Source organism: Acomys russatus, chromosome 10, assembly GCF_903995435.1.
Source record: "Acomys russatus chromosome 10, mAcoRus1.1, whole genome shotgun sequence".
NCBI lineage: Eukaryota > Metazoa > Chordata > Mammalia > Rodentia > Muridae > Acomys > Acomys russatus.
The window spans coordinates 56,791,802-56,804,572 of NC_067146.1; the positions used below are offsets into that span (position 1 = coordinate 56,791,802).

The 12,771-nt window shown below is 43.7% G+C and overlaps 1 protein-coding gene across 1 annotated transcript in view; it reads left to right on the forward strand.

Moving 5' to 3' along the window:
- Nucleotides 1–12,336: 12,336 nt before the first annotated feature.
- The window catches only part of Rnf32 (ring finger protein 32), a 31,952-nt gene continuing 31,517 nt past the window's right edge, over nt 12,337–12,771 (forward strand). The window contains exon 1 of the mRNA XM_051152224.1: nt 12,337–12,426. Within this exon, the coding sequence (XP_051008181.1) occupies nt 12,412–12,426 (15 nt within the window). The 5' untranslated portion in view covers nt 12,337–12,411. The remainder of the gene's footprint in view (nt 12,427–12,771) is intronic.

A 12,771-nucleotide genomic window follows, 5' to 3' on the forward strand; every position in this document is an offset into this window, starting at 1 on the left:
GGAAAACTAACAGTACCACATGCTGATGATGGTGTGAACCCCCTAGAACTCACGTACTGAGCTCCAGGAAAGAAGTTGAACAAACTGACCATAGGACTCAACAACTCTTATATTTATCCAACATAAATACAAATACATGCTCACAGAGAAATCATTATATGCATGTTCATAGTGAATTGTTTGTATTTTCCAAAAACTGGAAAGCACCCAGATGTCCATCAACCAGCAAAGGAGAAAACCAAGAGAGGTGCCGTCATTGGTGGAATAAATCTTAGCAACAAAAAGCTGTGCCTGTGTGTAGCAGTATGCAAGGATTCCTAGTGCATTCTGCCAAGGGAGAAAAGCCAGATTTCAAAAGTTACACATTGTAAATCTTTCTGAATGTAACACTGTGGAATAGGCAAAGCTATAGGCACTGCAGACAGGTGAGTAGCTGCCAGCTGCCAACTGCCACTGAGGGGAGGAACCACAAGTAACCCTAAGAGAGCATCTCTGCGGCCATGGTTATGTTGTAAAATTTGAGTGTGGTAGTGGTCATGTGACTGCACTTGTCATAGAACTGGGGAATGGAAAGGGAGTATTATTTTTACCTCAATATATTTGACTTTAAGAACAAGCTCATCTCACTGTAGAGCATGAAGCTAAGGACTGGTAGGGAATACTTAGGCAGACTATCTTGCAGGTATGTTGTACGTGCAGTAATGTTGTAACGTTGCAGTACACAAGCTCAAGCTCCTGTACCTCTACATAGCAGCAGCATCTGAAGCTTACCACATACATGCAAAGGTTTCCATTCCAGTCTCTTTAACATTTTCTTGATTTCAGCAATATTTGTTTAGAACTAGAAAAAAAGACAGAAATAGAAGCCCAGTGCTGATAAACAATTGATCTTGCAGAATAATCAACTCCACTCAATAAAAGAATCTGAGACTCAATGTTCAGATTGAGATTAAATATCTTTGTTTTTCATCCAGTTTTTATACTGTTTAAACAAGGGGTTTTTTTGTTTTGTTTTATTTTGGGGGTTTTGTTTTGTTTTGTCTTGTCTTATTTTGTTTTTTAAGCCTTGACTTTTTAAAGGTCACATCGTGCAACATTTTTCTAAATCTTTGTCTGGTCTCACAACAAGGTAAGTTTCCTTAATGCTGCTACAAACCAGGTAAAAGGCATGCCGAGGTGAAAGTTAAATAAAAAGCTATCTCAAATAGCATTTTTAAAAGGCAAACATCAACCTTGTAAGTATTAAAAGCACGTTCTAAAATCCACTCTGATGACAGTTTAAGAAAGCCGCTTTTATGTGCTGGGAGCCTGGCTCTGCAAGGTCTTTTAAATGCCAGTGTTTACCTAAAAATGCAGGCAAGGACCAGAATCTGGCCTTGAAGAGGCGCCTTTTGACTGCACACAGTGAACCCAATCTTTAACCAATAAATTGTTCTACACCTTTGTCTCTGCTGAGAGAGGCAGAGGTCTGCTCTCACAAGAAAGCACAAGCCTCTTTAAAGTCAGGTAGCTCTTTACTCTGCACCTCTGTACTTGTTGGTTTAGAGTCTCTGAGTGACAATGCACATCACTGGTGTTATGGGGGTTTGTGCTGTCATCTGTGCTACTTATTGTACTTTGACTTAGATCAAAGTCAAAAGCTTCTAGAAAGACATTCAGACCACAATGTGACAAATAGCATGCCATGTTTGACACAGCAAACAATAAATTACTTTCATCAACCTGATTAAGAATCCTGTGTTTTCAATGCTAATTCTGATGTCTGAAATGATAGAACTTTCTACATTTTCAAACAAGGAGTTTCAAATATGAAGAAAAAGACATAAATAGAGCCCACATACCACAAGTTCTGAAATCCCTACTGTTCAAAGAACTGCGGTTTCACCCTGCTATTGTTCAAAGCTCATTGTAAGGTTTAAGTTGAATAGTACACATTCAAATCAAACATGCTAATGCATCATTTTCTTGGTTGGAAACAATTTGTGGTGTTATCTATCCCAGACCAGACTGAATCACCAGCCTCGGCAATGTTCAACAATGCTGTTACAACCAGTGGCTTTCCCTGTGGGCTTCAGCTACAGGTGCTCTCTACAAGGAACAGCTTCAGACAGAGCAGGAATGGGCTGTCACACTCTATCAAGAATGCCACCACCAGTGCACAGCCTCCTCTTGCTCAGAGCCTCCGTCCCAAGGTGCAAGTTGAGTGTGTTACTCACTCCCTACAAAATCTTGCAAGGGAGGAATTAGTCTGCCATTTGCTAAGTGAAGAAATTGGGACATAGACTTAACAACTTCTCTAAAACAGATTTGAACACCTTTCCCTCCCTCCCTCTTTCTTCTTTGTGATATTAAAGATGGAAATGGGACCTTGCATATGCTAGAAAAACACTTTACCACCATGCTATAGCATTACCTTATTCAAACATATGCATTAGCATATGCATTTATAACCATACATAGAATAGGCAAATGACAAACTGGAGTACCAGAGTCATTTGGCCCATCGTGTGTGTGTGTGTGTGTGTGTGTGTGTGTGTGTGTGTGTGTGTGTGTGCGCGCGCGCACGCACACACGCACACACACATGCATCCACGCAAATGGAAACCACAGAAGTTCTGACCTGTACAAAAGCGAAGTATGGTAACCTGGGTTTGCATACTCAAGAGTTATTGTTTAAAATGGTAGACACATTCATTTGTTTGTTGGTTAGTTGGTTTTCAAAACAGGGTGTCTCTGTGTGGCCCTGGCAGTCCCAGAACTTGCTCTGTAGACCGGACTGGCCTTGAACTCAAGTGATCCACCTGCCTCTGTCTCCTGCATGCTGGGATTAATAGCATGTGTAATACCACCTGGCTAGTAAACAAATTTAAAAGGTTCTTCTTGAACTTCCTTTCTATTGGGAATCTAAAATTCTTCTCCAATTTTTAAAAAATCTTAGCATTAGTGTGTGTGATGTATGTGACATGCAGTAGAGATCGGAGGACAGCCTTCAGGAGTATCTGGTTCTCCCCTCCAACCCTCACATGGGTTCTAGGGAACTGAACTTAGGTGGGCAGCCTTGCACAGAAAGCATTTCACCCACTGGCCCAGCTTGCTAGCTCTAAATATTTTTTATATCTGAGGAAACTAAGGAAGAGTCTGGCTCACTATGGCAGAACACACTGCCTCCTTCCAACTTCATATACTCAATTCTTAAGCCTCACTCTGAAGCCCCTACATCCAACAGGATGTGCACTTGCAGCCCACACACTGCAGCCCACACATTGACATGCACATAGTTGAGGCCCACATACCTTGAGGTCTACATACCTGGGGTATATACAGTTGGGGCCCACATACTCCAAGGTCTACACAAGTAGACTTCACATATCTGGAAGTTATATATCCTAGGTCCTCACACCAGGAGTCCACACACCTGAGGTCCACATCCCAGGGTAGGACACACGTAGGCCCTACACATCTGGGGCCCACATACCAGAAGCCTTTCTACCTGTAATACACCATCATGGTGTCCACATCTCTGTAGTCTATAAACTTGGAGTCTACACATCTGGATTCTATACCCCTGGGGTCTGTATATCTGGAGTCATCATACCTGAGGCCCACATTCCAGGTACCCATAATCCTGAAGTCTATATGCCTGGGCCCATACATCTGGAGTCCTTATACATTTCCCACTCTTAGGAATGGCCCCAACTGCTCTTTATAAGTGTCCATCCATGTGCTCTCAAGCCATGTCTGCCTGCACACGTTGTTATTCTTTCCAAATGCTTCCCCTCTCCATTACTTTGCCATGTCTTGATCTTTAATGACTTCTATGGCTACTATTCCTCCAAATCGTCTTATTCTAAAGCCTGGCCTCCACATACAGACAGAGAATCTCAAGTAAGAAAACATTTCAGGGTAATTACAAGAGGGCACTGCCACAACTGAGGCACTGGACTCAGCTGCACTTAAATAACCCACAGCTGCTGTACTTGAGGATCAACATAATTTCTTCATGACTCATTTTAAGGATAACAAAAAGATTTAATATGTGTGGAAATGTAACCTATCAGTAAGATCAGTTACTATTGCTAAGAAACTGTCCAGACAAAAGAAATGGATGCAAACAAATATTGTATGAATTAAAAAGCCATTCACAACTTCAAAATTTTCACAAAAAGTATTTACTTTGAAACTTTATTTACGGAAAAAACCAGGTATGTAATATAGAATAGCTCATTTTTAGTACTTATCTGCAAATTCATAAATACTGAGTTCATGGACTGATGTCTTACTTGAAAGGTTAAGTAATGATATATTTCATGTTATGATGCTTGAACCGCCATTAAGCTGTCTTCTCTTTATGTGCTTATGTGCAACCACTTTCACTTACCTGAACAAAATGAATAACCACGGCCACACTAGAAATAGGGTAGGAGCAAAACTGCAGATTCACTAGCAAGCATGTGGTGACTATTTAAACCTGGCTCTCCTGCCATATCTCTCCTGCCTATGCACATGCACAGAATCAAGCACAAAAGCATTATGGACTGTGACTAGACTGCCTTGCCATCCCCACAAGCCAGCTTAGGTGATCCAACAGCCCATGGGTGCCATCTGAATATTACTTATTTTTGGCTGCTTTTTCTTTCTTTTTTTTTAATTTTTTATTAATTTATTCTTGTTACATCTCAATGGTTATCCCATCCCTTGTATTCTCCCATTCTTCCCTCCCTCTCATGATAGGCAGATTTGGGCCCAGGGGTCCCGCTCAAACTAAGGCACCAGCCAAGGACAATACAGGCAGTAATCCTTAAACCCCTACCCAGATCTAGGCAATGGACAGAACATTCTCTACAGTTGAGTGGAGAGTAGGGTATGACTTTCACACAAACTCTGGTGCCTCATATTTAACCATGTCCCCTGGAGAGGGAGACCTGGTGGCACTCAGAGGAAGGATAGCAGGTTACCAAGAAGAGACTTGATACCCTATGAGCATATACAGGGGTAGGAAATCCCCCTCAGGAACATTTATAGGGGAGGGGAATCTTTTTTTTTTTTTTTTTTTTAAGAAAATTACCTTTGATCCCAGCTGAGACCAATATAACCTCCTCCTTAGCCTGACTATAATCACCAACCTATAGAGTGACTCATCAGACAAGCAAGTCTTGTTTCTTAATGCCCTTGGATAGCTGTACAAAAAGGTGGTGGCACAATCTTAGTGTAACAGTGGAAACTGATGCAGTACATGGAAGCACTGAGAGACTCATAAACAAATGGACAACAGTCCCTGCCCCTGTAGCTCCTCACACACACACCTGTAAGTAATCCCAATGTCATGACCCACAACATATAGCAACTAGCTCAAGAAAATCAGCATAGCTTAGATCAGTGGGGCTAGAAGGCCAGGTCTGTGTAGTAATTTCCTCCATGATAAACCTTGGAGGGAAGCTTTTTAAGACACAGGATGTTTAACAAGAGGTCAAACATTCCAGCCTAAATGGAAGTTGGCTAAGCTAAGGAAGTAAACAACACAAAAGCTTTAGCAAGCCCCTAAAATTGACCAAATGCAATAAGGACTACAGAGAAAAGACTTGCAGAATAGCCAAGCCACCGTAAAGGAGGAGACCAGCCAAGTTACCTAGAGGACTCTCAGACACGCTGAGCAGTCTAAAAGAGGTTCAGACTACCTAAGCTGCCTGAAACAGTCTCCAACCTGTTGATGCCTGCAGAAAATACAGTGAGCTTCTAACAGCTGTCAGCCATGCTAGGGTGGACTCTTGGTGATGCAGATGTCTGAGTCCTTACTGCTCCTGAAGCTCCTCGCACACACTCCTATAAGTTATCACCCTGTTGGACTTTGGCCGTATACTTTCCTTGGTTTGCTGTCAGTTCCCTATCTGAGGTGAGCAGATGTGCTTGTGTCTCTCCAGGAATAGTGTCACACGCCATGATACAGTTAGTATGGTGCACTCCTGTGCATCCTGCCCTACTTCTCAGTTATGCCCTAATACAGAAAGCATGTCTATCTCTGGACGACAGCTGAGGTACCAAAGGTCACAGAATTCATTAAAAAGTCCCAAGGAAAACACAAAGACACTGTGTGGGGTGGGTGTGGGGAGCTAAAATAAGACTAGAGGACACGGAAAACCTTGACCTCCTTTCTGCTCCAACAGTCAACAACCCCAACTTAAGAAGCCTCAGATCTCATACTAAAAACCTATGGCTTTAGGTCATATCACTCAATGCACATGCCCAGCTTTCAACAGGAAAGACACTGCATGCAAGCAGGCAAGAAATGCACTTCCTGAAGCCAGAAGGCAGCAGCAAATGAAACCATGGAAGAGTCTAAAGTTAACCAAGAGGGGATTTAAACTTGAGTAATGAGACAGTGGCTAATATAGTTAAGATGGTTATGCTAAAGGCTTGCTTTCCATTATGGCAGTGACGACATAATGGGAGGTCCTCAAGCCACTGGAGCATCCTCTTGGGAAGAACAAAAGGTAGGGTTAGAATTATGGTCAAAGTAAAGAACCCAAAATTTGTTCTTTTGTTATAAAAAGCCTGAGACACATTCTGACTCAGTAAGGCTTCTGGTCAAGCCATACAGACTCTTCCTGACTCAGAAACTCCTACCATTGCATAGCATCCAGTACAAGGCTCTCTCCAGAGTCAAGCTGATTGCATCACACTGAACAACTCTTTTTTTCTTTATAAAGTAACCTGCCTTGCTCTGTTGAAAAACATAAGCCACATGCAAGGGCGGATGAGAAATATGAGTACAGCGAAGGGAAGAAGACAGAATCAAAAGGGAACACACGTTCAACACACTAACAGAAAGGAGAATCACTTTGGATGGCCCATCAGAAGAATGAACATGCCCAACCAGAATCTTTGGGTCAAAGATTTGTCAGCAGGACACTTCCTATTAAAGGGCTAATACATGAAAACCCACCACATCACCTGTATCTAGGAAGATACAAAGCCATTATACAATCTCCTAACTAATAGGATTTTTAAAAAAGGAAGCCAGGCATAGTAGCTCACATCTGAATTCCACCACACAGGAGGCTGAGGCAGAAAGATCGTGAGTTCAATGTAAGCCTAGGGTAATACGGAAAGCCTGCCTCAGTGTCAAGACAAAAGCAGAAAACACCAAGTGTTAGGACAGACGTGGAAGCACCAAAGCCCCAGACTTTGCATGTGAGGACAAAATGTAGAGCAACTGCTGTGAAAAGCAGTCTGGTAGTCACATATACTGACTAATGATTTCACGTACAAAAAAGTGGTAAGAGTAGAAATGAAACATGACTTTCATGACAGTGCTCCTATTTGTGAACTTATGATCATATAATCAAACGTGATATAGCAGTGTATAGCAGTATTCAGTCATACAAAGGAACAATGCACTGGTACATGCTAAGACATTAAGGGACCTCAAAAATGCCACATAAAAGAAGCCAGACACTTAAGGTTATAGGCACAGAATACAAATTGGTAGCTGCTAGGAGTTGGGTTGGGGCAGACGCTCTTTGCATGAGTGTGGGGGTTTGTCTCCACTGTGCAGTACAGGAATGTTTTAGATCTAGAGAACACTGTGGGCATATCAAATGCCACTAAGCTATTCACTCTATGATGGCCAGTGTTATTCTATGGGATTTTACCTCAAAGAATTTCTTTTAAAAATTGATGCAAAATATTGGGCATGATGGTGCACAGCTGCATTCCTTGCCATCAGGAAGGAGGCAGGAGGACTGATGTCCATTCGAGGCCAGCCTAGGCTACACAACAAGTTACAGGCCACCCTGGGATACATAGTAAGACCCTGTCTAAAAACAGTGTTTTTTTTTTTAACAAATGAAAAGTTCAGGAAGCTGCCACCAAAAGACCTGACTTTCAAGAACTGTCCAGAGAAGTCATGCAGAGAAAAAGAAGATAACTTAGGACAGAAACTCAGAGCCAGTCTGTTTTTCCATTCAATGAAAAGGAATGATAACTGGGTGATTACAACTTAGGGTAAGAGAAGTGAGTGGCAGGATGTTATAACTCACATGATGTTATAAGGCATGGGTAAAGGACTGGCAACCCTTTTGTAGGTATCTGCATTGGCCAGGACATAGCACCATGTTACTGGACTCAGAAGAAATTCAAAAATATTTTGAACTAATGAAAATAAAACCACTAGTCTTCAAATTTTGTAGGATGCAGCAAAAGCAATATTTAAATCAAAACATAAGCCAGACATAGTAGCTCATATATATTGTCCCAGATACTCATGCCATTGAGGAAGGAGGATAAGTTAACCTAAGCCTTAGGTCCTGAGGTCTGAATCACACTGGGCAACAAAAGAGACTCCTCCTAAGGGGAATACTACTAAGTAGTAATAACACGGTTAAATTTTTAAGCAAAAGACTAAAGAAAAATATTTATGACTAACTGAAGAATGGCCACACTAACAAAACATCAGGAATTAATCATTTGGATAAGGTGGGGAATTTTTAAATGAGATTTGTAAAAAGAACTTTATAAAGTTGGAGAGGAATACCTCAGGACAGAATGATTAGTAGGCGCTGTCCAATTCACATACACCATCACATTTTAACCTCACCACAGCCTGAAGGCGGTAAAGAACCCCCATTTTCACTCAAGTTCTTCCTGCTCCAAGTAACAGAAAATCAGACCCACGATAGATGAAGCAGGCTAAGAAAAAAGACCAAGAGCCAGGCTAGCTGCAGGGCTCAAACTACATCACCCATCTTGGACTGGGTCCAAATCCCAATTCTTCCATTTCCTGTATAATCCTCCTTCTAAGGTTCACCTGGTGGCCCCACACCTTCAGGCTCTTACCCCATGATGCTAATGGGACAGATGCAGCTGCAGTTTCGTGTCTTTTCTTGTTCCCACATTCAGCAGGAAGAATTAAAGGAATTTTCCAAATTCGCCCCTCCCCCCCCCCCAACCACTTGAGTTCCCGTGGCTGGCCCAGCTAAGCCAGGACCCCCCCACCCCCACCCCATGATGTCACCATCATCATGGTACCAGAGTTTCCAACCAGTTTCGATTGGCCACACGTTCACTCACAGAATAACTTCCAGGGCTACTGTTGGGAAGAACTGATAGATGAAGCAAGGCCCTCTTTGTAAGCTAGAATCCATTGTTTAGGAAAACAAAGCAACTTGCCAAAAAACCAGACATCTTAAAAATAAGTGTAGGTTTAAAACTCAGGTCTAGTTAATGGTATCTAAAAGCTTCTCCCACTTAGGCTTCAATAAGGACTAGTGTTAAGACTGCAAAAAGCTGGGCTTACGGAAACATAAGCTAAGAGTGTACTAGTGTACTAGTTCTTGAAAACACCTGAACTACCACCACGTGAAAATTCGTAATTTAAAACTTACTCAGAGTTGGCCTGCTTTTAATCTGCTTCTACGGGATTCAAATAGAGCAAATTCAGAAAGCTCATTGCCGTGGGGGGAAGGGGGGAGTTGAAACTTTTAAGTGGAGTTTAAAATTACATTGTTCCAGAGATGTGTTATGTATATCAGATTTACATCGACTTTTGGGACTTTGGTGATAGAAGACCGTTTTCCAGCTCAGTAACTTCTGTAGACTTTACTGTGGGGGTGGGGGGCTTTGCATTCTTGGGTTTTCTTTGTACTTCCAGGTGAATCGTATTCCAATTTAGTTACAACACTGTCATTTGAGGCAGGAGAAAACTAATACAGACTTCGGCTTGGTACAAGAAGTGAGAGACTTTTAAAGGACCCCTGGGGTTCAAGACTGATTCAGTGGTCTGCGCCGGGGTGCAGATTTAGAGGGGTAAGAGGAGATGGCACCGAGTGCTGCGGGGCTAGGTACCCTGGGGAAAGTCAGCAGGCGCGAGATAGCTAGCTCTCTCCACCCTCACCTTAGCTTTCAGAGCAGCCATGACACCCTAGGGCTTGGAGGGAGCCACGGGGGTGGGGGCTGAGGGGACGGCGGGGGCTTGAGACGCGAACGTGAAAAGGCCAGCAGCCGGCAACAGGCTAAGATAATTAAGGCGATTACCGGGAGCCAAGGCTGGACAATGCAGCCACCGTGAGAGGAACACTGGGAAGCCGGGTGGCGACGCCACATTGCTCGCGAAACAATCGAGAGACTGCCAACAAATCTCCCTACTGAGGGGGCGACAGAGAACCCACTACAAAAGCCGCACAGGCCAGCGCACCCCCGGGACGCACCACGCAGCTTGACCGGAGCGCAGCCGGAGACCGCGGGAAGGACGCGGAAGAAACAGCCTAGCAAGAGGTGGGAGGAGCCGCGCACGCCTCACCACACACGCCCGCGGTGCGCGGCCCACGACGACGTAACCTCCCCAGCGTCCGGAAGCTGACAACTCCGCGAGGGGCGGAGCCATGACGCAAAGCGTCCGTGTCTCCAGGTGCTCGCAGCTAGTGAGGCCTGGAGGGCGTCTGATCCGCCCGAGGAGGTGGAAGCGGCGAGCATGCGCACTGAAGACCCGGCGGAGCGTGCGAGCATGCGCACTCGAAGTGCGGAGGCTGCTGGTTGCCTTGGAAACGAGGAGCGGCTTTGGGCAGGTGGTGGTGAAGGCCCGCTGCGTTTGTCCCGCAGCACTGTCCTAGGCGTAGAGAATCTTTGGTGCAGAGGGAGGCAACGAGGTCGCGTAGTGTTGGGGTGGGAGGTCCGGGTCTCTGTGGGCGCCCGCGGGTCCTGCCTGCTCTGACCATGGCGTGTGATGTACCATGGGCCAGACGTCCAAAGACATCACTCGGCTCTGCGGAATTAGTTTAAATTTATATGCCGTGTCTTCTGTGCATTTTTATTGATGTGTATATTGTCTTTTGATCACTTAGAGTACTGGCGACTGACTGCCTTGTCATCACGTGCTGATTTCCTACCTGGCACAACTTCCTAACCCTGTGCAAGCTGAGACTTAAGGCAGTATTGTGTTGTGGCTGTTAGTGTCAGCTGAAGTTAGTTGTTTACCTGTCTTCTGCTGCCAGACTAACAGGTCACCTCTTCTCCATTTATGTTTTCTCATAGTAGATCTGGCACATTTCAGTATTTTGAATTATACAATTTGCTGATACTGGGACTTTGATGAGGTATTTTTTTAATGCTCTCACCTTGATATTAGTCACAAGAGTACAATAAAAACTAGATAAAATTGTAGACTAATTAGCTACCTATGGTTTAACGATGGTATGAATCGTGTTGAAAATTAAGCAATTTTTGATAGGATGCATACTTGATTTTTGCTGAGTTACAGGCGTTTGGAAGGTGGGAAATAATGGCAGTGACCTTTCGGTATTTTGCATGCTTTTCTCCAGCCGATGATAAGAAACATTGAGTACAAACGCTTTTCATAGATCTTCATGCCAGAACTGAAAAGGAGCAGGAAGATGGGCACATTGAAAACCGCCCCAGGCTTCTGAAGGATCTGGATAGCGGCTGGGTTCTTTTCTTAGTCTTAAGTCAGGTGTCTCACACAAGAGTTCCTATGGGACTCACTTTCCTGTAATCTTTTTAATTGTTGCAGTGCTGGGGGTGGAACCCAGGGCCCTGGGCATGCGTACATGTGGCACAGCTGCGCTGCCAGCACCTTCCTGGAAGATAGTACCACCCCCCACGTTGTGTTTTTAAAACATGCTCTATTTTTCTCCACTGTAGAATATTATGGACGCTTGCCTTCATAAAAATAACTCTGTGGTCCCAAAACTTAAAAGGTCAATACCAAATAATTACCTCAGCTTTTTTTTTAATTCCCCCAGATTTTAAGGGAATTGGAGCAACAGTAACCATTCATGGGTATCTCGTGCAGAACAATCCCTTGAGAAACCTTGGCGGGGTGTTTCTTCTTTTGTGTAATAATCACTCAATGTCAGTATTTTTGTGTGTTTTATGGATGTAAAAGCTGAGCCAGAGATGTTTAAGCTTGCCCCCAAAAGTAGAAAGCCGTTCTCTCCCACCTGTGTGTTGACAGGTTAAAAGTGGCCAGCATGCCCCTTGCATCCGCTTCTAAATTGTTTCCTTTCTCTCTGGAGGGAAAAACTACACCATGCTGGTTTACAGGGCATCGTTGCTTTCTCTTCAAGGCTCGGGTTAAATGTTTTTAAGGGTTATGCATTTACTTAGTGTCTGATTTGGGTCCAAGACTTTGTCCTAGGACTGTTTTGACTGCTAGACTGTTCTTTATATTTGCGTTCTTTCCAGCACTGTGGTAAACTGTCTGAGGACAGGGATGGACTGGGTTGCAACTGTGTAGATTGGGAGGTATAGCTCGTGCCACTCTGTAGCTGCCTTTCTTAATTAGCATCATCGGCGTGTTTACATACACTCTCATTCTCTGTTCACAGAGGAAGAATGCAAGTTATTGTAATGTGATGCTAGAGTTTGGTGAAGCCACACCGCGCTGTTTCCTGATTGAGCATGTTAAAAACTAAGGTATTCCATCTTTCTCAAAACCCACACACATGGTTTCACTCATGGGATGTAGTCTAACTGGACCTTCAACAGCTATAAAAATAGTTTACAAACCTGTGTCCATGAGAAACTGGGAGTGGGTGGGAGGTGTGTGTGCTGTGGGTAACATGCAGTAAGTCTGTTAAGTGCTGCCTGCAGGCCTCTCCTGGCTCAAGGACCTGGTCCTGCAGGAGATGCTTAAAGTTTTCACCAAAGATCTTGTACTTAAGAACAAGATTCCTTTTAGTGTTTGACTGGAGTCTGATTTAGTTGTAGCAAAAGAGCAGGAGCTTACTTAAGCACATACAGGTTTGAATTTATTGGTTT